This window comes from Dunckerocampus dactyliophorus, chromosome 3, assembly GCF_027744805.1.
Source record: "Dunckerocampus dactyliophorus isolate RoL2022-P2 chromosome 3, RoL_Ddac_1.1, whole genome shotgun sequence".
NCBI classification, from domain to species: Eukaryota; Metazoa; Chordata; class Actinopteri; order Syngnathiformes; family Syngnathidae; genus Dunckerocampus; species Dunckerocampus dactyliophorus.
The window spans coordinates 32461046-32487079 of record NC_072821.1 but is presented as its reverse complement, the minus strand read 5'-3'; the positions used below and the strand labels follow the sequence as shown (position 1 = coordinate 32487079).

At 41.9% G+C, this 26034-nt stretch overlaps 2 protein-coding genes across 5 annotated transcripts in view; one reads left to right on the top strand and one right to left on the bottom strand.

Moving 5' to 3' along the window:
- The window catches only part of c1qtnf4 (C1q and TNF related 4), a 36452-nt gene extending 27393 nt beyond the window's left edge, over positions 1-9059 (bottom strand). Inside the window, exon 1 of the mRNA XM_054771504.1 lies at positions 8854-9059. Within this exon, the coding sequence (XP_054627479.1) occupies positions 8854-9044 (191 nt within the window). The 5' untranslated portion in view covers positions 9045-9059. The remainder of the gene's footprint in view (positions 1-8853) is intronic.
- LOC129178868 (low choriolytic enzyme-like) lies at positions 87-25343 on the top strand. Of its 4 annotated transcripts, none has more exons than XM_054771511.1 (7): positions 87-1295; positions 1812-2055; positions 21466-21631; positions 21941-22061; positions 22918-23096; positions 23164-23245; positions 24154-24286. In XM_054771511.1, the coding sequence occupies exons 2-7, from the start codon at positions 1930-1932 to the stop codon at positions 24284-24286; spliced, it is 807 nt and encodes a 268-aa protein (XP_054627486.1). In that variant the 5' UTR covers positions 87-1295; positions 1812-1929. The 4 variants fall into 4 exon arrangements, 3 of the variants coding, with proteins under 3 accessions (XP_054627486.1, XP_054627485.1, XP_054627484.1); XR_008569862.1 differs by lacking the exons at positions 87-1295; positions 1812-2055 and adding exons at positions 19787-20050; positions 24412-24428 and having other exon boundaries at positions 23164-23249; positions 24154-24278; XM_054771510.1 differs by lacking the exons at positions 87-1295; positions 1812-2055 and adding exons at positions 19787-20050; positions 24412-25343 and having other exon boundaries at positions 24154-24278.
- The last annotated feature ends 691 nt before the right edge of the window (positions 25344-26034 follow it).

Below are 26034 nucleotides of genomic sequence, written 5' to 3'. Positions count from 1 at the left end.
GCCTATCCCAGCTGACGTAGGGCGAGAGGCGGGGTACACCCTGGACTGGTCGCCAGCCAATAGACATATAGACAAACAACCACTCACGCTCACATTCATACCTATGGACAATTTAGAGTCACCAATTAACCTAACATGCATGTTTTTGGATGTGGGAGGAAACCGGAGAACCCGGAGAAAACCCACACACGCACGGGGAGAACATGCAAAACTCCACACAGAGTTGCCCAAACGGTGAGTCGAACGCAGGTTTTCCCGATCTCCTGATCCCCTGACAACATGCTAACCACTTGGCCACCGTGCGGCCTCAAAGCCAAAAACATACCACTTCCACACGGGATGGGAGGAGAGCGTTTTTTTCACTCTGGCTGACTTCATGGCTTCATGCAGTGTTAAGGTAATGTAAGGTAATGTCTCATCAATGTTTTGTGTCGTTACTGCCGCCGAGTGACCAGAATACTACAGATCATTAGTATTTCAGTATGTTTTGACTAATAATAGACCGTAGTCTACCACAAAACAGACATCATTTACTTATTAATTAATTTCTGGAAATATAGTGATATAGTGAGGGCGCGATAATCGAACCGCACTATTGCGAAGCATGACTGTATTAGTTTTGCATTTGAAAAAAGTACTACGTAATGCGATATAACTGAGGTCAAGTCAAACTCAAGTCACGCGATTTGGACTCGAGTCACAATTTTGATGACTTTGGACTCGAATTGAGTATATCATCAAAGACTTACAACCCGACTTGGACTTTGACGCTAATGACTTGGGACTTGATTCGGACTTTAAAATGACTTGACATTTCAGAAAAATGTGTCCTCATTCAAAGTATTCAAGTCACATGACCGTCATTTCCAGCAAGACACCGATTTTCCCACAGAAACTGCCTCATTGAATGCATCCGTTAACGTTCAATCAGGCTTAAAATTTGCTTGCTCGGGATTGGCTCTGAATAACACCACAACGTGTCAACATGCTCCCGAGGACAATTTCAGGCCTCTGACTTCGGGCTTGACACGACCTGTCTTGCTTGACTTGGACTTGCTCGTCTTCACTTGAGTCTAAAAAAGAGCTCAATATTCACTCTGGTAATCATTTCGAATAAATTACTTTCATTGTCCATATTTGGATGTTTGAGATTCTGTTTTTTTTTTCACAGTTTCTTTTTCTTCCAGTCTTTTGCTGTTTCCATTTTCAAAGACTTTTGTCCTGGATTTCACATGGTGGGGGGGTTTCATCACCTGAGAGGGGTGTGGAATCACGACAAAAAGCTTCACAAAAAGGTGAGGAAGATTTCCCTATCTCGTTTCCTTCCGGGAACGTGAGAACTAAAACAATTCAATTCAGTATCGAGTATCGGATATTGGTGAGAAAGCCAATATCGCGCATGTTTAGTGCCTACCTAACCTTTTACAAATGTAGGGGGTTGCTAGGTTGTGCCTGTGTTGCTATGGTAATTGCTCAGTATCAATAAACTAGAGGAACGTTGGTTACAAGCTATGTTAGGAAGACAAAAGACAATTCAAAGCACAAGCACTTCAATGGGCAAATGTGGAACTCAAGCCGCTAAAACTCACTGATGCAATGCGACGCAAGCACAAGAAAGGACGGGTGGATGGTTTAGCGATAGACTCATGATTTATTTGAGTGATAATTTGAGTGCAGACTTGCCAACCAGGTGTTTGTGTGTCAATGCATGCTTTTCACACTAAATATTGAATCCCAATCCTTTCTTCCTTTCGTAGTTCTCTTCGCAACCTTCACCTTCACCCGATTCCTATTAACCATCATTTTCACAGCTCTGCCTTGCGATGGGCTGGCGACCAGTCCAGGGTGTACCCCGCCTCTCGCCCAAAGTCAGCTGGGATCGGCTCCAGCATACCCCTGCGACCCTAATGAGGACAAGTGGCATCGTAAATGGATGGATGGGTGGATTTTCACAACTCTCAAATCAACAAGTTCAATTGTGCGCACAAGACTCAATGCCTCACTGGATGTGGGAAAGGCGGGACTACCAACGCCAGGGCTCTCCGAATAAGTAAGGTCCGTTTATGCAGTTTTTTTCACAGCGGCGGTCCAAACCTTATTTTGCATTAAATTGCATCAAACAGACGGCGGTGGTGAATTGTCATTGGGGCGTGAGAGGCAGGGAGGACTTTCGATATTAGTGTCGTACTCAGCGTGCGATTTGAATATGCCTGTTTGCGTCACAGCTCTCCGTTTTGTTGCATTTTGCTGGTTTCAGTTTCGAGTTCAGTCTGTGCAGTACAGATTAATAAATAGATTTTTTTCAGTTGTATTTTCAAATGGGGTGGGGGAAATATTTCTGTGGGGGCATGACAGTAGATAATTGAGAACCAATGGCCTACAACACACTTATTTTGGCACCTAAAGGGCCATCACTGGGTCCGGATCCGGATCGAGGTCCACCATTTGGTGATGGCTGACCTACGCTAATTAGGAGCAGCAGGTGCAATGTTGAGTTGTGTAGCACTACCGTATGAGCAATCATGAACACTTTGAGAACTTTTCATGAATGCCACTTAGAAGAACCTGTCTGAGGACAAACATACTGGAGAATCAGGCCCATTGTCTTTTTTTTGAGGACTTACTTTAATATGCTGGTGCTTTTTATAGGTGAAGCTATAATAGGGCTCTGGCTACATGCCCAAAACTTTTCTATGACTCAATTGACAACAATTTTTTTGCCATTTCAGTCTTGCGTCGACTTGGCACAGCTGTTTTTGAAGACTGAATGTAATAATATAATCTTTACCAGAGACTGGTAATATGTCAAGTGAAAGCTTTTGATACCCCTGCGGTTTTCCATAATCTAGGGGTGTCTTGGAATAGTCAATGACTCGATGCGGAGGAGTGTGATTCGACTATCAGTCTCGCCGTAGAATCATATGAAGATGTTATGTGATCAAGATTGTACCATTCTGACTAAATGGGGGCACATTTTTACATAGAATCTCTTATAGAATGTTATGAATAGCCTATTTTGATACACATTCCGCCTCATTTGTGTTATTAAGTAATTGAAAATGACGTGACGTCCTGATCTGCAGTTTTGTCGTTATTATTTTGTTCATATCGGGTTTGGTTTAACATCTTACACGTGACAAGAGATTTTGGATGTTAGATTTTGCACCGCCTGCGTTGTTATCATCGATCTCCGACTCGTCTCTGAGAGCTCCGCAGTACCGGAGTCTACACACACCACCCAGCCAGGCGGAAGCGCTTGCAAGCGACGTCGAGAACGTAAACAAAGGCGAGGAAGGCGCGGACTCTCCTCACCGAGCATTTTTCTTGATAATCTGCAGTCTTTAGTGAATAAAATGGACGTGTTACGATCCCCCATCGTCCACAGTTCAACCATATTGAACATTGGGTTTTACGGTCATAGGTGCCATTATGATACTCACGCTTCACTTTGAGCAACCGCTCAAAGTCCCTGTTTACAGCCTGTTTACTGGTTTTTAACATTATTACAGCCCTCCAGACATGAAACAACCCCTCTATAGTCAGCTTTATACTCATAAAGGTGTCCTAAATGACAGAAAATAAGCCATTTAGGACATAAATAAGACTCGTACTTGTGTGTGTTGCTGTAAATGTCTTCCGGTGCTCGGGGAGCTCAGTGCGTGGTGGACAGAAAGTGACGGGTTCAGAGTTGAGCTTTAGCTTGGCATGGGTTACGGCCGCAACAGTCGCCCGTGTTAGGGATTGTGCTGGTTGTGAGATAACTCAAACCTGGCATAAAAGCAGGCGATCAAGTCCGTTGTTTGTGTGTCTCACCGAACATTATAGTAACATTACTGACACCCAAATACTACCTTTCATCACAACATCTTTGAATGCGTCTTCTGAATGCCCTATTTTACATCATCTAGCCATTTTTATGCTTGAAAATGTGCAAAAGCTGCCTACATACAGTATCTATATTTTTAAATGAATAATAGGCCATATTGAACCACGAAAAGAGCACGATTTTTTGAACTGTAATGCTGTGCCACCACAGCATAATGTAATGTGTATAAAACAAAAAATAACACAATGTAACTGAGGGCTTATTAAGATGACCACTGACGATGTGAAATTACGCTCAAGACCAAGCACACACTTCCGGCTGTCACAATAAAAGCCCTGTCTGTCTGCACTGAACAAAATCAGAAAAGTAGCTCACAACAGCATGGAATTAAAAGCACAAAATGAATACAAACTTAACCTTGGTACGAGCCTGGAGTTTGTTTTCATCGTTGATTGGCATGTAGGTGCCAGGCAGTGTGCTGGCATGAATTGACTTGAGGTTATGCACCGCTCCAACTCAACACAGACGTAACGTCATCAAAGCTGAGCTTTATGCAGTCACACACACAGCATCGACATTTGGAAACAGCAATGAGCTGAGAGAAGAACAGGGCAAATATCAGTGTATTTGTGGCGGAAGCTATACAGAACTTTCACTCACAACACACAACCATGATGCATTCAAGGATGCACAAACTGGGGGATTTTGAACGGTATATTAAGGGTGTCACGTGTTAATTAAGTAAAAGTGAAAGACAGTAAGTGTTTCCTGTGCCATGCATTTGTTAGGTGTGTAAATACAAGCGGTCAACAAAGGTGAAGTATCCGCTGCACAGGCGAGCTGGAGCAGAGCTCCGCCTTCGTGCCGCCGTGCAATGCAGGTCTGAAGGCAGCGACAGAGGCAAGAAGGCAGAGCTTGCACGCACTCCTCCCTCGCCTGGCAAGACCTTCCAGGCGGAACATGCATGGGTGTCCAAAGTGTGGCGCAGGGGCCACCTGTGGAACGTGGCTCATTGCAGAAATAAAATAAACACAAACACAGCAAAAGTGGAAAAATAGAGCAAAAAGGCTAAATGTAACTAGAAAAAGCTAAAATGTTGATACCAATAACGAGGGATGTCCCGATACACACTTTTTGGCTTCCGATCCGATTTTTTTATAGTCTTGCCGATCCTATCTGATCCGGTACTGATCCTTTTCTATATATATATTTATATATGTTAAACTTTTGTTACAAACATGAAAAAAACATTTGTGGAATTGAATATGGTTATGAAAATAGCCCTTCAAAGCATTAAAAATAATGCAGCCAAAGTATTGAATTGAATTGACTTTTTTATTACACAGCACGAACAACAAAATTGTTTTGGCTTTTGTAACAAACCTCTGTGAGTCAGGTGCTTAATCCAATACCAAATCCAATAAAAATCCATCCAATAAAAGATCAAATTGGAAAAAATGGGTGTGCAAAAATACTTTTACGGGAGGACTAATCATTTGACGTGGATCAATTTGTGGTGTGATTTGTACTATATATACTTTATGTATATATATATATATGTATTTTAAAATATATTTATTTATTTGATTAACAAAGAACAATAATAAGAAGCAACAACAACCCCAACTTCACCCCAATCCAGCTCCACAACACCCGAAGAGGCAGAAAACCACACAAAACAACCAAAAAGCGAAGACACACAAACACACCACCCAAAAAATATAAATAAAAGCAATGACAACAACAATAACAATGATAACAACAATAATAATAACAACAATCACAACGACATTAACAAATAATAAACTGTGATAACAATAAGAATAACTCATTAAAATCAATTCATACAATGGATCCCATATTTGTAAATACTCACTATCGTCCAATCTAAATGCAGTTCTCTCTAGTGAGATCATCTCCATAGCATGTGTGCACCAGCCATTATAAGTTGGATTATCAGTATCTATCCATTCTTTCAATGTTATTGTTTTTGTTATAATACATATAAACAAAAATGCATTCTTTCATTATGATTTATAATATATGACAAACCCATGTAAGCTATTTTTTTGTGACACCCTTATTTTGTACCCACACAGGATGTGCTGTTACTTCGAAGGCCTAAAAGTGTTGTGTGTGTTGAGGTCACTTGGCGGGAGTCAGTGGAGAGACGAGCGGGCTAAGAATAAAGTGCCTCCTGCTGCTCCGGCCCCTGTCCTTTGATTCACTCTGCACTCCCATAACATTAGTGGGTTTCCTCACCCGCTCGGTTACACTCTCTTCAACGCATTAGTCATTTATTGATGGGCTATATTGTAAAAAAAACAGCGGTTAGAGCAGCACTTCCTCTACGAGCTCCCTCCACCATGACACAGCAATCCGGGCGCAGTAAGGGGGAACTATCGGCATAGCTACGGAGCCGAATATCTAACGTCCAAAGTGAAAGTAACTTCACCACGGTACACCGAGGACATGTCTGCATGGTGGTGTTGCGTTTTCTTCTTTTTGCGGGTGGCGGGAGTCTCATGGCAACCAGCTTTGTGGCACATTGCCGCACCTACCGTGTTGGAGTGTGGCTTAGAGTTATGAACGTGATACGGCAACCGGAATGGCCCGATCTCGTAGAGGAAGCCGATATTTTCCGATCTTCAAAATACAGAGGATCGGCAGATCCGCCGTATTTTGTAGGGATGTCCCGATCTTGAAGATCAGGTCGGGAAATCCCTACTAATAACTAATAACAACACTAAAAACAACACAGGCATTTTTAAATAGTGTAAACAGTGAGCTGGCATTGTTTAACTACAAGCTGGGACTATCAGTGGTGACACTCCTAAGAAATGCTGCCAGCGTTTGACAGACAGTAAATTGCCTGTGAGAAAATACATGCACCAAACGCCAATTACTCTCATACTACAGGAAATATTGCATTATTATCATATATTATTATTATTATTACAGATACTCTGATGGATCGGGCACCGATTAGTATCGTACGATTTCCGTAAAAAAAAAAACATGTGCTCTCCATGTGACAAGAAATGCCTTTCAAAGCCGATTACAAAAATCGATCACGTCATAACCATTCAGGTCGTGACAACAAAAATATGACATGAATGTGCTTGTGTGCTGTGTCACGGTGACAACACCCGTGTTGAGCCGACTAGGAACGCACTTCGTCTCAGAATCAACGCTAGTCTGTAAAACCTCAATGTTTTTTGCTTGACAGCTTGCCACAGGCTATTTGTTGTCTCTTGCATCTTTCTTTACACACTTTGCCTAGCTCGTCACGACTGCAGCTAACTAGCTAGCTAGCTAGAATTATCCGCCTAGCTTCTTGTCTTTGGACTACAAATGTGACTTTTCACCACAGTGACATTCTGTTTTTAAAACAAACAAGCAATGCGGTTAGTTTGGAGCTCGTTTTTGTCCCACAGGGAAGAGTATATTACGTCCATCGGGTACATACTAACGTCTCAAGTGTCTACTGTTGTCATTATACTAATTATGTTATGTCCTCCAAACACTATTTGTGTGTTGTTGTGTAATGAACTTTACCATTTTGCCCAGGGCCCTTGGAATTGTCCAGTGGTGGCCCTGGCCAAAAGCACTCATCATAAATAAATTGAATCGGTATCGGCCGATCTCACTCATGGATGATCGGTATTAGAACTGGCAGCATAAAACCCTGATCGGCGCATCCCTAATTATTATTATATGTTATCAAAACTGTGGTTTATTTGGTCTCAAATCATGTTGACAAGCTCCAGCATACCCCCGCAACCCCAGTAAGGACAAACGGCTTAAAAAATGGATGGATGGATAATGTTGACAGTAATTTCGTTAACGTCATGTGGGACAGTAAACATTTCAAAACGCACCTGCGTTGTCTTGTGGCTCAGTTGTTTGTCCAGGCATATTTTACATTGTACTTTTCATCAAATTTATGTGACAATCTCGTCTCGTGGACCCAATCTCATGCATCGTCTCATCCCAAGAGTTGGTTACTATTTGATCACTTTTATTACATTTTAATCTTATTTCTATCCTTATTTGCAACCATTTTATTTCTTCATTTTCCTTAAAACTGCACAAGTTATATTGTAGCCTTTTTTGAACTCCCATTTGCTTATTGATGTTTTCTTTTGTTTCAGCACCTGCCTTTCTTTTCCACACAGGAAGTGGACAGAATTTGAAAGTCTACTAATTAACATGCATTATTAATGAATTAGCAGCAATAGACACGGAGAAGGGGTAGGATGAAATTATATTTCAGACACGATGAATTGTGCAAATGTAACCGGGAGACGTTCCTTCATGTAACCTGTTACACACAACATTTCAACATTTTCCTGGGATTTTAAGGACATTCCACGGCACTCAGTGCCAAGATTAAACACCCGTCCAAGTATAAGACTGAACACACCTACTGGAAGCACACAATAAATGTGTTATAAACGAGAAGGCTGCACTTTTCCAATGGAGATATTAACTCAGCCTAATTCACATCACACCACCGTTAGCAAGAGACGCATGTCCATACATCCTCTTCCATGGCCATAAAATAAACTGATGGTATGCATTAAAGTACATGCATGTCGAGTTATCACTGTTTCGCAGTGGATAAATAATGCATATTACTCAAATGCGGCACAAGTGCTCCATGCAAACACACAGTATAGCACTTTCCCCCAGAATGTATCACTTTCAGACGCCACCTGTTATTATTAGAGCAACACATGCACACATTAAGTGTCCATCTGCTGTATTTTATGACACATGTAACATTCTATCCTGGAGCTCCTGTTTATGTTGACAGTAAACCCACCGCCCACCCCATCCTCAGGTGGTGCTTGACTGTTTACGTTGCATGCCTGCAGACTCTCAACTTGGGCTGTGGCTAAGTTGGCCGCCCGCACACAGCTCGGGATGCCAGCATCACATCATCGTGCTTGGAAAACAAAAAAACACTCACAGAGACACATGGGGGTGATCATGCTGATGGTGGTGATGAAGAGTCAGCTCACCTTTGCATACGTGTGAGCTTGTGTCTTCTGTCCTGGTTGTGTGTGAGCCGTGCAGCTGAAACTTCCGACTCTCCGGCGCCGTTTGGAGAAGCCTCTCCTCTCTCTCTGCATCGCTCTCTCTCCCGCTGCTCCCCCTCCTCTTTCCTTTTCAATCTGCTCTCCCCCTCCTTGCTCTTTTGCCCATCACCCATTGTTCCATCTGCTCTTTCTCTATCTTCTATCTTCTGTTAACACACCTCCACTCCGCCCCATCCCCCACTCTCACCCACTCACGATATGCTATGCTGGGTTGCAATGTGATGAGATTAGGTTTTTAGAGGTGCAATGCGTATACTGCAGTGATGCTGCTGATTAAATGCACTCAGATACTCCCAGTTTGTTTGTGTGTGTGTGTGTGTGTGTGTGTGTATGTCAGTTTGTTGGTGCCGTATTTATTTGACAATAAGGCAGCCAAGTTCCTCCTTCCTTCGACCATCTCACCCTTCTCCCTCTTTTCTTTGTAATGCGTTTAAACTGAAATCCATCCCTTATCATTTATTCCCTTCATAATCCCAGTCAAATTCGACAAGTCTGTTGCTCAATCGCATAAATCAGCACTGAACCCCTCCTGCGCTTTGCTTTTTATTGGCTGGCATTTGGCAGACTGCCGCGCTCTTTTGCATCTGATCTTCCGGGAGGCTTTGCAGCAAACTGCTGTGCTTTGTGTTTCGGCCAACGTGCAGAAATAGATTTAAGAGTGGGCAGCGCAGCTCTGCAAGGAGACTAAACAAGTCCATTGGTGCACGGGCAGCACGCATCTGCTCCGACAACGAAATATGAAAACAAACCACAAACTGACACAATGTTTGTGCACTAGCTCCAATGTCAGTATCAACATATCATTTATCTTCTATTGGCTAATAATTACATCCACCCAGTGAAAATTAGCCCAACAACCATACAGTGCAGTATTGTGCACTATAGTGCAGTATCATACAGTATTGGAACACTGAGGCCAATTCCTTTATTTTTGCCGTAGACTGTTGGTTGGATTGGTTTTGCCTGTGTAGACTGCATTTAGAGGTGAAAACAACATGAAAACCAGAGAGCTGTCTATGGTTGGGGGAAGAAACAAGCAATTGTGAATCTGAGAGACGATGCAAAATCAATCAGATGCATGGCACAAACCTTGGTCATAGCCACTACAACCATTTTGTATGTCTTGCAGAAGAAAGAAACCACTGGTATGGACCACGTACACCAAGAAAACATTGTGAGAACTGTAGAGAAAGTGCTTGAAACAACTGTTAGTGACTTCAGCAACAACTTCCAGGGGGCAGGAGTGAAGGGATCACTATCTACTCTCCATAGAAGACTTCATGAACAAAAGTACAGTGGCTACACCAAAGATGCAAAGGCTAAGGATACTACCTGCAGCGACTTGTGTTTCACCTGCTTGGTTTTCTGCAGCACCTTTACTTTTTGTCCTGCTAGCTTGTCTGCAGTGCTTTAGTTTACCTTTTTGCCTCGTGGCCTTTTTCCTACTTGCCTTTTTAGTAGCATTTTGTGTATTCCTTTTTGGCTCACCCCCTGTGTACTTTTGACGCTGGACTCTGTTTTTTTTGTTGTTGTTCTTATCTGAGTGTGTTCTCTCTGCATCCTGGGATCCAAACTCCGGCTTGTGTCGAGTCGTGACACTCTGTACTTTGTCAAGGATTAAGTCAAGTATTATTCCAGTTATACTAAAAATCAACAGCTCCTTTTGATCGCTAATAGATGAGTAAATTATCCCAGGTCCTTACCAAGGGCAACAAACCAGAGAGGGGAAGCAGCTAAAAAGTAGAGGGTTCAGTATTGCGCACGATATAAATCGGTTACTCTATCGTGCGTGGTCTGAATGCAACGTGGCCGTCTCTACTCAGAAGGCTGTGAATATCTGAGTCACTTTCCCTCTCTCCTTACTTAGAATCCCTTTTAAACCGAGTAGTCAGGCACTGAAGCATTCAAGCGCATCGCGGATTGAATATTTCTGAGTGGTTTTTTTTTATTGCGGACAGCAATAAAAACAGAACTTTGAGGAAGGAGGCGAGAAACAGTATTGGATTCAAGAAAGAACGAAGATAGTGTCACAATAGGATTGTAATGTTCGTTAACAGGGTTAGCTTGCAGGGTTTAATGAAGACGCATAAAAAAAAATTAATAAAGTTGTAATTTTTGATACATTAGGTTGGGAAAAAAGCCACAATAAAGCTTGGACACCCCTGCTCTAACACACACCGACAGGAGGTCATCAAACCAAACGCCTCCCTCACGCACAGTAGAACCAAATATAATAAGTCACAAATGTGGAGCACACAATAAATGCTTACACGCTAATATAAATGCAAAACAATAGTATTTTCCACTAATGTATAACCTGCAAGGCATGCTGCGTCTCTTTCTGCTGGCGAAGTGTGTGCGTGGGCTTCCAATGGAAATGGAAATGCACGATTCTGCACTGAACCAAGCTATTGCATTGGGAAAATGTCTTTAAAAAAAATTAAAAAACTATACATATATATGCTTAATGGTGCAACATTGTAAACGCAGGTTGAGTACTTTGCAGTGAGAGCGCAGGTAATGCAGCCCATTCACCATAGCTTATATCCAAAAATGGGAAAACTGATGCATCAAGTCCGACGAATAAAACAAAGGTTTTTGCTTGAGGTTGCAAAGGTTTCTGCCACTGTGGGCTGCCCCACTTTCATTATCAGGTCTGTTTTTATGGAACAGCCTGGCACACCAAATATAGCAACACGGTGGGCTCAGTAACACGGCAGACAGAACAAAACATCCCCGCTGCAGCTGCTCATGATGACAAATGCTAATCATGCTGCGCCACCAAAACAATCACAAGTACAATTAACTGTCACAGATTGACTGTTGAAATAAGTTTACACGCCGATTAAATCATCATTTGCCAAGCGATCGTGAGAGTTACAAGACAGAGGTGTTGGCCTAAAAGGAAACAAAAAACGTTACCGTACTTTATCATATGTTTATGTTTTCATTAGGATGTAATGGGTTCAAATATGATGGCAATTAACACAATTACACTCACAACCCAAAACAACCACAGAAGGGAAAGGGGAAACGGACAAAGTAGCACACGTTTGACAGATAAGTGCCAAATGAGAACGAGAACTGACCTAGAAAACATGCACTACGTTTTCAAATTGGCTTTGTAAGTTTGCTCCATGTGCCTCGTGCTGCCGGGCATATTTTTTTCCCCCTTTCTGATTAATTAAAATGTGAGGCACAGCTCGGCGTGTGTGCAAACTTTCCACATTTCTTCAATGTGACTTTCCACAAGAGGCTATAATCCTGTTAGTGGAGGATGATGAAGTTATCTGTGCATGTTGTGCTCCCCTGCCATGGCCCCTCCATGTCCTCCTTTTTTTAATCAGGTGTGCAGTCGCCTGCTCATCCACCTCAAGGGTGGGTGGAGTGTTTGTCACCTTGAGTGTAAATATCCTTGTGGGAGAGGTGATGACAGCGAAGGCAGATGATCACTGAATCAAATATGTGCGCCATGCCAAGGGTGTCCAAAGTGTGGCCCGGGGGCCATATGTGGCCCGTGGCTGGGTTTTTTTTTTTGGCCTGCAGCACATTCTAAAAAATGTAATTTAACATAACAATTTAATAATAGAACATTAGCAATAATCTTACACAAATAGAGTCAACATGTTAAGAAAAAAAGCTGTCATCGAACAACAAAAATGTCAGGAGAGGCGCGAGCCACGACGAAGGGTCTGGATCCCAACGCAGAAAGGAAAGGCAAAAAGTTTGTAAAACAAAGGGTTTAATCCAACAAAAGCTGTCCACAAGGGAAAGTACAACACAAAAAAATCCACGAGGGACAACACTAACAAAAAACACTGACAGCAAAAGGCTGACAGGAAAAAACTAGGAATAGAAACAAAAACACTGTAGGCAAACCTAGACAGTAAACTAACCTTAGCGAGGAGCAGACAAGAAAGCAGGGCAAAAGGTAAGGAGCTGGACTGAGCGGTAGCAAAGGTCAGGTGATCAGGGAGTACAATCTGGCACTGGATTGCTGCTGCTGCCTTGCTTAAGAGTCCATGAGTGTAATTGTCTGCAGGTGTGCTCCGGTGTCTCTTCCTTCGCCGGCCGGGGTGCACTGCAGACAAGTGACAGACAGGCGGCAGCAGAGCGACAAGCAAAACGTGACAAAGAAGTCGCAATTTCACGAGAATTATGTAATATTATGAGGAAAAATAACAATTTAGTAGCACCAAGTGAAATGAAATATTAAAGAAAAACAACACATATTTTTTTGTTATTATGAGAAACAAACAAAAAAACAAATAAAGTTGTCATTTTTAGAAAATGAGGCTGTGGTAAATGTCACGAGTCAAAGTATTATGGGAATAAAGTCATAATTACGATAAAAAAAAAATTACAAGAAGAGCGTTCAAACATTTGGAAAAATTCCAAATAAAAACCCAACAGCAGAAATGGAAAAAAACAGCTGTAGTTTTAAAAGAATAAAGTAAAATATTAAAAGAAAAAAGTCTAACAAATTCTAACAAGAAAAAAAGGTTGTAATATTATTAGGAAAAAAAAGTTGTTTTTTATTAAGTAGTAATTTTCCATGAATCTTCTACCGCGTATCCGAGGTCGGGTCACGAGGGCAGCAGCTGAAGCAGGGAATCCCAGACTTCCCTCTCCCGACGTTCCCAGGCCAGTTGAGAGACATGGTCTCTCCAATGTGTCCTAGGTGTTCCCAGGGAGGCGTCCGGGAGGCATCCTGACCAGACGCCCAAGCCACCTCATCTGGCTCCTCTCAGTGTGGAGGAGCAGTGGTTCTACTCTGAGTTTCTCTCGGATGACAGTACTTCTCACCTTATGGCTAAGAGAGAGTCCAAGCACCCTACGGAGAAAGGGTGTACCCACAGTGTTACACTATGTTACCTTCTCTGGAAAAAGTTTGGACACCCCTGCTCTATGCTGACATGATGGGCTTCATCTACGTCTCTTCTTGCAGGGCCGCCATTGCAGAGTTGATTCAGTTTCCCTCCATCAAAACCATTCATTTCTCTACCTCGCCACACACCTCCCCTTTCTCCTTGAACCTCGTTTCCATCTCTCGATTTCACACCGCCCGCCTTTCCCTCTCGCTGTCAGGTTGTCTTTTTGCCCTGCTGCCTCATCACATCCTTCTCCCGTGCTATGTTTTCATCCATCACATTTTTCCTCTCAGTTTGTCTCCTGATATTTCCCCAAGGAGTCTCTTGTCCGCCTGTCTTGCGTTGTTTCTCCGTGGATGATGGGATTGTGGCGGCAGAGGCTGCAGGTATAAATAAAAATAGGGATGACATTGGCTCCCTGTTGGTGAAGAAAACTGCAATAGGAAAAAAAAAACTTTGACAGTACTCCTGGTATTGATGCGATCGATATGTGCATCCATCTGAACATCCTGTAAATATACTACACATATAGTTTACAGTTATAGTGTATGGTCTCATAAAATGCAAAACCAATTTTAGAATCTCTAAATTGACCAAACATTGACGTAATTGAGAGATTATAGTCACTTCAAATAATAACTGAAGATGGGGCAGCATGGCTTAGGTCAGAGGTGTCCAAAATGTGGCCCGGGGGTCCATTTGTGATTCTAATTATCTTGTACTGTCTTGTCTTGTTTTGTTAAATTTAATTTAACAAGAAAGTAAAAAAAAAATTTAAAAAAGCAAAAATGGAAGAATATGCAGTAATTTTACAAGAATAAAGTCAAAATATTTTTTAAAAGTAACGAGAAAAAGTTGGAATTTTACAAGAATAACGTTGTAATATTATAAGGAAAAATAGTCATTATAGTAGCATAAAGTTGAAATATTCAGTATTTTTTTAAAGTCCAAATATTAATGAGACACAAAGGAAACAACAAATAAAGTTGTCATTTTTCGAAAATTTGGTTGCAGCAAAAGTTAGAATGAATAAAGAACAAAATTAGGAGAATAAAGTCCAAATAAAAAAATATAGAAAAAAATATCTGAATAACGTAATAACTGTGAGATGAAAATTTACAAGAAAAATAGTTGGAAAATTAAAAGAACAACAACAACAACAGCTAAAATGAGGAAAGCAGCTGTAATTGTACAGGACTTCAAGATTCAAGAGTTTTATTGTCATGTGCATAGTAAAACAGGTAGTTCTGCTATGCAATGAAATTCTTGTTCTGTTCATTCTCCCAAAAAGAAAGAAAGAAAACACAAGAAAAAGAATAAGAACATAAGAAACATAAATACCAATAAATTAAGCAACAACAACAGAAGAGACATTAATACAAATAAATAAATAAATAAATAAATAAAGTGCTATGAGTGTGTGCGTGTGTTGCGTGCGGCATGTGTGAGTGCTTTGTTGAGAAGCCTGATGGCCTGTGGGTAAAAGCTGTTTGCCAGCCTTGTGGTCCTGGACTTCAAACTCCTGTAGCGTCTGCCTGACGGTAGGAGTGTGAATAATGAGTGTTGTGGATGTGTGCTGTCCTTGATGAGGTTGTGTGTTCTTCATAGGACTCTAGATTTATAAATGTCTTGCAGTGAGGGGAGGGCTGCCCCAACAATGTTCTGTGAGGTCTTGATCACCCGCTGGAGTGCCTTCCTATCACGTGTTGTACAGTTACCGTACCAAACAGTGATGGAGGCGGTAAGGACATTCCATAGTACATCTGTAGAAGCAACTGAGGATTTTGGTGGACATGCCAAATTTCCTGAATTTCTTCCTTTCAAGTCAAAATATTAAAAGAAAAAAAGCCTTGCTTTAACAGGAATAAAAGCAATGTTATGAGAATAAGCTTCTAATATTACAAGGAAAAATAATGTAAATTTAATAGCATAGAGTTGAAATATGAAAAAAAGTAAATTTTTAGAAGTCGTAATATTACGAGAAACAAAACAAAATAAAGTTGTAATTTCTGGAATAAAGTCGTAATATTACAAAAAGAACATTTCCAAAGATGATTTAAAACGACAGTTGAAATATTTGAAAAAAAAAAGCAAAAATGATGTTTTTCACATATCACGAGGCTGAGATGCAGTTGTTTCTTGAAATACATCTAACTTCTTAGCATATCGACATGTGTTGCTTTACAAAATGTCAAAGTGGCCCTTGCCATCCATCTTCTTCTGCTTATCCGAGGTCGGGTCAGCCTAAGCAGGGAAGCCCAGACTTCCCTCTCCCCGGCTACTTCGTCCAGCTCCTCGCGTTGTGTCCTGGGTCTTCTCCGAGGCCTCCTACTGGTCAGACGTGCCCTGAACACTCCCCCAGGGAGCCGTCCTGAAAGAACTTGTAGAAGAGTCAGGCAAGGGAGTTTTTGGCAATGGCTCCGTCAAAATGACAAAGCTCGGGGGAGGGAAGGGTCCTCGTACGGGCTGCAGGAATCCCTTTCCACGCCATTGCTCCACCACCTGGAGATGTTCTGGGATTAAAGGAGCGAAACATCTGTGAAGGAAGGCTCCCGGCTGACGACCCTGCGCACATAAGAGTTGTTCAACAAAACAATCAGGCTCCAATAACAAAGCCAGCACAAGTTCAATTGTTAAAATTACAGAATTAAAGCCAGAGATTTTACATTTTGTCCATGATGAGGTGTCAAGTACTGTTGAGAACACGTTCAACTGTGAAGAACATCCAAATAACTCTAGTCTGTGCACAAAAAAAAATGGAATTAGAAGAACAACAGTGATTCCAGTGTCAGGGGGATATCATGAATTGTGCAATGAATTTTGTATCATCTCCCTAGACAGGTTCTCACACGACGATGCTATCCCCATCACGGGAATAGTCACATGTTGTTAGTTCACATTCCAAAATAATTGCAACCCTTAAACCCAACTACCGCAACCAACGCCAGCTAGCTTAGCTGCACGCTTGAACGGTAAAGGTCCTCCCAAACAGGATTTTTTTACTGGGGACATGTAGAGTTCCACCCACATGTATCTAAACAGGTTCCAAAATGCTGTACGCCAAAGGTTACTTGAGCAATTTAATTTCAAAGTTGGTGGGTTTCATCAACTTGGTGTAGAGCTGTGACGTCATATGAGGAGGAGGGCTGCTCGTGTTGCCTTGTGACAGAGTTGGTCCGTTCCAGCGCCATATAATAAGATAATAACAATAATATCATTTGTATTTGTTGTTCCCAGTCCATAATATTGTCAATGAACATGTTTAAGGCCCAACAGGACTGTTACTGGTGTCCGTCACTGTCACCAACCATATTTCTACCTAAATGCCACGAGCATAGCATTTGAATGCAACATTCATGACATATTAACATTTGCATTTTACAAATGCTTGTCATTTGCATTTTAAAAATAGCGCATTACCAGCGGTAACTCATTTATCCCACAGTTTTTGCATGTTTAGTGCGAGCGGCGATTTGTCCCACATTGCACCTTCAAACTTTATCCCACGCTGCCCAGACAGACTACTATACTGTGTTTTTCTTTCACCTCATATTTGGTGCCAAATGCTGACACTCTGTGGGAATGCATAAAGGTAAGATCCGACTTTACTGAGTGTATATTTGTGTGTGTATTTGTGTGGTGCAGCTCTCTGACAAACAAACTCCAGGCTTGTACTGGTGGATGCTGGCTCTGTATTCATTTTGTACTTTTAATTTGAAGTTGTTCCTGTCATAGTTTTAGACAATACAGTAGTACCTTGCATAACGTGAACCTCCTTTTATGTAAATTCCACTGAACGTAAAGAATTTTTGTAAAGTTTTTGCATCGTATTACATAAGAAATTCCATATAACGCAAAGCATCCAGTCGGTGCAAGTTCAGAAATTTGATTTGAAAAGCGCGCGACAGAGAGACGGAAACATTTTCCATGACTAACAGAGTACAGTACGCTTGGTGACGTCTTCTGACGCTTCACGCTCTCATTGGCCGATTATCGGGGCACCACCTACGCTCTCATCTCATTGGTTGACTTATACAGTGCGTACGTGACTTTGTGTGAGAGACAGGCTTCGCCCTTCAAAGTCCCTTCCTCTTCGTAGTCGCCCTTAAACTAGTTTTCACGCATTAAAATCTCTTCTTAATTTTTTTACTTTTCTTTGTGTTAACTTAACGTAAAATTACCGTAATCATTTACAGTAATCTTATTTATTACTTTATTTTATATTGGAACGTTACTCTACTATGTTTATGCTAACATTTTCTTATATTTTCTCACCATACTGTATTTGATGGACTTTGAATATTTTGAAGGGCCAAAGGGGTGAGTTTGGGAAGATCTTGGAACGGATTAGGCTATTTACATGTATTTTACGCTTCGTATAACGTAAAAACCCTATAACGTAAACGTTCTCGGAAAGGATTATTTACGTTGTAGGGGCGTCTACTGTACATAATAAATAAGATATATTAGATTGCTATAATGTATGTACCTATGTTTTACTGATATGTTAGAAGTCGTTCCTGGTGACTGGCTAGCACGCTGCTAATGCTAGCCCTGTTAATGGTATTTACATCCATTCTTGTCTTGAGCCATGGTCACATTGACAAAAGCCCCCAAAGAGCTGTCCTCGGCTATGCCTGCCAGTAAATAGCAGCTCGTAACCCGAATTTTTGTTCAAAGCAAAAAATCAACCGAGACATAGCTCCCATCTAAAAAAGCGCTTGTTAGTTGGGACACTCGTATGCCAAGGTACCATTGCAGCAATGACAATAAAAAAATACCGGCAGTGCTCCAGTAACTTCTTGCTTCTCTCTGTGACAACTCAAATCACAGCGACAGTAGATACAAATAACTTTGGTCTTGCTGCGAAAGCTATCTGCCCGGGCTTTGAAGCTAAATTTACCAATCAAAGTACCCTTTTCTTTGTGAATTTCTGCTCAATAGTTGTTCCTTGCTTCTTGTGGCCCCACAGTCACTGCTGTGGTTCCTCAAACTACGGTGTGGGCTGAGGGTCAAACAGGATGTGCGCACGTTAATCACGCGTCAAATACTTCCGATATCGCGTTAAATTTGACAGCTTTAATTTATACGCATTTGGAATTGTTTACTGCATGTAAAACTGTAATTGTAAAACTATAAAAACGTGTTTTGTGTTAACGTTTTTGGCTTCCTGGAATGTATGAATTGGATGTACACTATTTCTTATAGGAAAAATGTATCCAGTCCTTTTCGGTTAGAACAAATTAATGACTCAAACCAAGGTTCCTCTGCACTTGAGCGACATGAGATGATGTGTTTACTGCATGTGTTTAAACTAGCGTCACTGTCAGGCACCTAAAATAAAAATCCTGTTCAACACTTATGTTGCAATAAAACAGTCTCCATGTTTTTGCGCCCTTGCAGGCCGTATTCTGGTTAAAATATGCTGCAAAACAGCCACACATTTTCTATAGCCTACTGCTAAAGCCTACTCCTATCGCTTGTCATGGGAAAGCTGCTGCCAAGCCCGGCCGGAGGCTGCAAAATATAGATATTATTGTTATTGTGAGCCATGTATCTAAATCGTCTTGTATCGTGAGGTACCATGAGATTCCCAGCCCTTGACCCTACACTGATGGACCTGCATTTTAACAGCAGGCTAGATAAAGGTGCAGCTGTGGGGCAGGTTGTCGGTTGCTCTGCATGTGTATATTTTTGTTCTTTTGCGTTATGCCAGTGTTATAGCTTCTGGTTCTGTATTGCTGCTGGCTTTGCTGTGGGAAGTATAACGATTTGTTGTGCATTTGATTTCATCTTGGTGACTTTATTTACATTATTGAAGTATTTCAATGACTGACCTGTTCAACTTGCATGTCACAAAATTATGTAAGAAATTAAAAAAAAACAAAAAAACATTGCCTTTGGACAAAATTTGAATGTTTTCCTTTTTAAAATTGGCGTTAAGTTTAAGGTGAACCGTTTAAGCCTAACCAGACTGGCAGCCCAGTTGGAATGGAACTAGTCGCATCCAGTTCGTCCTGTATGTCCATTTTACTCTGTGCTTGAGGAATTTCACCAAGTCGGATCTTTATGTACAGCATACAGAAATACGGCAAATCATGCAACAATTGACAAAACAGTCCTGCCCGGGAAGACAAAATTATTCCACTCTTGTCTACTTTTTTGTTTTTTCGACGGCACGAAAGACAGACAACATGATTCCATTTGTCCTCACTGTTCTCCTCCTGTCTCTTGCAGCCGTTTCTCCGGTAAGATCAAGATTTATATTGCTTCTATGTATACTGCATATCATAATTTTAATTCAACTTTGAAAACATCAGCCCTCTTGAATATCATATTGGATACTACAGTATAAAAAAAAGAAAAATATTCATTATAATCATTATGGCATCCATTATTTACATATTCAGTCTTTATTACATTGTTTTCAACTATGAATACAAATACACATTTTTCATGAAGAACCGCTGATCCACAAAAAAAGGACATGGTCCTGAAATGTTAAACACAGACTTAAAATAACATGAACTGAAAGAGAGTATTTTCATTTCAGGCAGAAATACAGTAAATGGTACAAATGGGGAAAACAAACTGGTGTTGCTATGATATGAGAAGCAGTTTTAAGACCAGTTGAAGAATTGCAATAATTTACATTCTGCACTGTTGGAGCTTAACGAGGTTCTTGTTACGGCGGTGAGTGAGGTGGGCCACAGAATGCGGAGGCAGGAGCAGCGAATCACCGTTCTTTAATGCAGTCTTTCAGGTGATTAGCACAGATGAAACAACGAAAAGCGCTGGGGTCCGCAGCTTGCGGAGCCCTAGGAAAAAGCAGTTACCAAAAGACAACAAAAAACACTACAGGTGTCCAGGTGCGAGACAACTGGAAGGGACCCAGCCGTGAACACAGTAGAATGTTCTGCAAGGAACCGGCGTCTCACAGCTGCCCCTACTTGGCATTAAGTAGGGGATGAACCAATTAGGTGTGGGTGTGTCCAGTTGTCTCAGCCTTTGCTGCGCATCCAGCTGTGGAAAACAAGAGAGAGAGAGAGAGAGAGAGAGAGAGAGAACAGGGCGCAGCAGCAGGTGATCGTCACGGTTCTAAGTTGAGCTTCAAATTGCAAAAAGAAGAAATGGGAGTGAGACTGTTTCAGACTTTCTAAACTTGTTTTTTTTAACATTATTAGAGCTTTGTAGATATGAACTAATACGCCTATAGCCACCTTTACACTCCTTTACACTCGAGACAGCTGCTAGCTAGCATGCTAACCAGTTAGCCTCAAATTTTTTTCTTCGAAACTTAAGAAGCCAAAAACTACCACTTCCACATCTATGTAACCCGCCCTGTTTCGCACCACCCGCACCGGGGCTCGAACACAGGACCTTTGCAATGGGAGGCGAGAGTGCTGACCACACGGCCAAAAGCCCAGGCTGTCGACCGCGTGTTTAGCGCAGCTCTTAAGGCAGAGGGAGTGAGGTTTACCAACGTACACTTGCACAGCCTCACGGGCTGGCATCCGTTACATATGTATGACAATATGTCAACATTCGAACACACATCTAATACAGGATACAGGCCTTTTCAATATTATTTTTCACGGCAAAATACCAAAAATGAAAATTTTGGTGTCACGAGAAACTGCTCACTGTGCAAATCCTGTCACAGGTAGGTGATTCTACAACATCACACTTGACACATGGGGACAAAATGGTGGACGTGATCGATGACGGAGGTAATTTGAGGAATGCTGTCAACTGCACAGCCTCAGGCTGTAAATGGCCTAAATCTGGAAAAAAGGTCAAAGTGCCCTATGAAATCTCCACAGCTTATTGTAAGTGAACTGCAGTCTTTCTGACTTACCTGAATGGTATTTGGAATATGTTTTATAGTTTATCTGAAGGTCTGAAATTAGCTATTAGCCTGAGTTTTTGGTTCAATTGGAATATGTGCTTTAAGGCCAAACACATTAATATTAATAAATATACATAAAGTACCACATAATAATAACGAGAGCTGACGGTGAGCTGAGACTCTCAGTTTCTCAGCCTGAGAGGCTGTATTGAAACTGTTGAATTATGGAAAATGTGAGAATTTCATTCTGTTGGAATGGATTTGTGCAATGATTTGTTTTTCTCTGCAGCCAAGAAGCAGAGGAAATTCATCATAAAAATTCTGAAAGACTTCATGAAAAGCACCTGCATTCACTTTATTAAGAGGACGGAAAAACATAGAGACTATCTGTCCTTCATCTCTGCCAATGGGTAAGAAAACACACACGCACCTCATATCAGGTGTTAAACATTTGCTATCCACATGTACAGGGAGAAACCCTTACTGATTTTGCAGGTTTGCCCACTGGCATTAGTATTCCGTCTCCCACACACCAGTTAGTCTTTCTTTAAGACGCACCCCCAATCCCAACTAATCGTTTCCATCAAATACACCTGCCTCACCTCGTTACCTGTATGAAAGACAGCTGTCCACACCCAAACAACCAGATTCCAACATCTCCACCATGGGAAAGACCAAAGAACTGCCTAAAGGCATTAGGGACAACACTTTGGAACAACACAAGGCTACAAGAGAATCGTAAAGCAACTTGGAGAGAAAACATCAACTGTTGGGGCAGTTATCAGGAAATGGAAGAGGCACCACACCACCGCCAACTTCCCTCGGTCTGCCCCTCCACCCGAGGTCCTTGATTATCTGAACAGTGAGGAATCATCCCATAGCCATAAGGTGGGAAGTGGTTAATGAACTGAAGGCATCTGGGACCACAGTTACAAAAAAAACGGTTGGTAACACCAGCGTCTGCAGTGATGTGGACTCTACGTTGTTCCGTTGTGGTGAAGAGGAAGCTGAACCGAAAGACAAAGCTCTCAGTTTACCGGTCGATCTAAATTCTGACCCTCACCTGTGGTCATGAGCTTTGGGTAGTGACGAGATCGCAGGTACAAGCGGCCGACGGGTGGCTGGGCTCTCCCTTAGAGATAAGGTTAGAAGCACTGCTCCTCTGCATTGAGAGGAGCCAGATCAAGTAGCGCCATTGTCTACCAGCATGCATCACTTGATGTTTTTGGGATATCTAAACTGTGTGTGTGTGTGTGTGTGTGACAGGTGTTGGTCGCACATTGGTCGTTGGCAAAACAGACAGCAAATCTCCTTGAAGGCCAACGGTTGTTTATTCAGAGATATCGTGGAGCACGAGGTTCTCCATGCACTTGGATTCCACCATGAGCATGTTCGTTCAGACAGAGACGACCATGTCAACATTCATTATGAAAACATCAGGCCAGGTCAGACCTTCACATTATATCCCAAATAGTGGTTAAAAATTTAGTTCTGCTCTCTCCTTGTTTGCAGGACGGGAATATAATTTTGAAATTCAGGAAACCAACAACCTGGGTACCCCCTATGATTTTAAATCTGTGATGCACTACAACCAGTGAGTACGTCTATCATTCTATAAATATTTCAACATTTGAAAGGGAATGCAGTGGCGGGCATTTGGTACCTGGGCGCTTCAGTGGGAACTTAATCACCACAATCCACCACTTAATACCACCATCAATAATATAATCAATAATAAAATACCATTATTACTACAGCATAAACCAGTCAACCCTTTATCTTCCAATACATTGCCTCTGAAAAACTCCAAACCTCGACACTACTAACATCATCTGGAGCAGTTCAGAATCAATATTTATATAATAGCGTGACAAAAACACAAAAAATTATGTACAACACATCACACTAACCACTCACCCATAAGCACTGGTCTGGAAGACTTCCAGTAACTTCCTGTTCATGTCGGAACAGGATCAGTTAAGTGTTCATCTGATGATGCGTTCAAGCGCACTAGTAACTTTGAGTGTTCGGTAATAGGACTTCAGTCATCAACCAATCATGGGACGGAAAAATGCTGAAGTCGATGTGGGCCAGCTAGCTGGCCTTGTGAGGTGAATCTGAAATCTGGAAAAAAACAGCCCCATTGCTCATAAAGTGCATGTGACATGGGCCAGCACTCCTGATTCTGAAGGCCCTGGGCAGATTACATTACTGTAATCGGATTGGACAAAAAAAATCTAACAAGTGGAAGGAGTGCAGCCAAGAGACATGCTACTAAATGAAGATAATAGACTGTTGACAATAAATTAATACAATTTCTTGGAACAAATACTACAGTTTAAGTCGGCGTCGAGGCCTGCAGAGAGGGCCTTGCTGGCCCTGACTGCACACCAATGAGGGAAAGTTTATTTGCATTATTCCAAGACTTCTTATTTCAGGGGATGTGAATTTCTCAGTATATTGCTGTTTTGTTGGTTTACTGTTTTTTTTTTGTTGTTGTAGATTTGTCTTCTCAAAAAACGGCAAACCAACCATCACTGCCAAAGACAAGTCTGTCACTAATTTTGGCACTGCAACTGAGATGAGCACTAATGACTATGCACGTGTCAACAAACTTTATAATTGCTGTGAGTAAACACTTCACAAAACATTCTTTAGAACATTTTCCACACAAGATACGGAAAACAGTGACTTGTGTGTAAATGGAAATAACAGTCTAATAACAGCAATTTGATTTCTTTTTTCACCTTCACCAATCAGAAACATCATGATGGAGAGAGCCCCCAGTGACCAGCAAATCAAATCAGTGTACTGTATAAGTGTATGGAATTTTCTCCTAAACTTTGTGGATAGGATTGCATTCGTCCTCTGGGGCCTGTCACTGGTTGCACTGTCCACATGTGGCGATCCCTCTGGACGTGGTAATCCAGCCAGGAGACAGAGACTGGGTTCTGCTGAAGGTGTCTTCCCTGGAGGGAGTTTGTTCTTGCCTCCATCAGCAAGCGCTTAAGGGTTCAGTTGGTTTTCTTTTGTATGGCAAATGCATGAGAAGTGTTTTTGGTTTTCAAAAAGGGCGAGGATGCACGGACCAGACCTTCACTCTGGGTAACATCACTGAACAATGCACTGAATGGCGGAGGCAGTTGTACATCAATGACATTGATTTTGAGAAGGCTTTGGACAGCATCCACAGAGAATGTAAATGGCGCATACTCAGGAAATATGAAATTCCACAACAGATCGTTTCTAGCACACCTTCAAGTGCAGAGAGTGGGAAACTGCAAGTCCGCCTTCGGTGTGAAGACGGCTTGTTAGACAAGGATGTCCAATGTCAGCGTTGGCTCTTCAACTTGCCGATTGACTGGATGATGAGGCAAACAACATTGGACCGGCCACGGGCCATAAGATGGACCCTCTTCTCAAGCCTTGAAGATTTAGATTTCACCGATGACCTAGCACTAGTCTCACACTGATCACCACATGCAAGAGAAAAACACTCAGCATGTTTACACAGCAAGCAGGCCTGCAGATCAACCAGAAGAAAACAGAAGTGATCATGCTGAATGTCCCAAACCCCTCGCCGATCTTCCAACTACTGAAGAATTCACATGCCTCGGAAGCACTGTAAGGTATGATGGCGGAGAAGGCAGCGAAATCGGGAATCGCTTCAACAAGGCCAAGACTGCATTCAGAATGCTACACAATGTGTGGAAGTCATACTAGTACTGTGGTGGCTGAGAAGTGCAAAACACGTTAACACAAAGCAAACTAAATTACAACTACACCAGCCGGAAAGGGAGTGTACCAAATCACAAAGTTATAGGAAGTGATAACGTTTGGACCAATTCCATTCCTTTTCTGGTTTATCTTTATAGCCGAGAAGTGCAAAACACAACTCCTCAGAGGTGATTGGTTCAAACGTTATCACTTCCTATAACTCTGAGATTTGGTACATAACTATTCCGACTGGTGTAATTGTAATTTGGTTTGCTTTTTGTTCACGTGTTTTGCACTTCTCGGCCAGTACAGTACAGTGTACAGTACCAAGATCAAGCTAAGACTGCACCAAAGCTGCGTACTTTCCATCCAACTGTACGGCTCAGAATGCTGGAGGATGACTGAAATAGACGTTAACAAGCTGTCCACCTTCCATGCTAACAACCATCTCTAATCACCATCTTCTCCAAGACAATATGGACACCATCGTTATGCAAAGACGACGGAGATGATTGGACACGTGACGAGAAGACCAGGCAACATCTGTCACATAGCCCTTCAATGGACACCGGAGAGGAAGTGGAAGCGGGGGCCACTCAAGAACACCTGGCGTCGAACTGCAGAAGGGGAGCTCAAGATCCTCCATCAAACCTGGGAGACCATCCA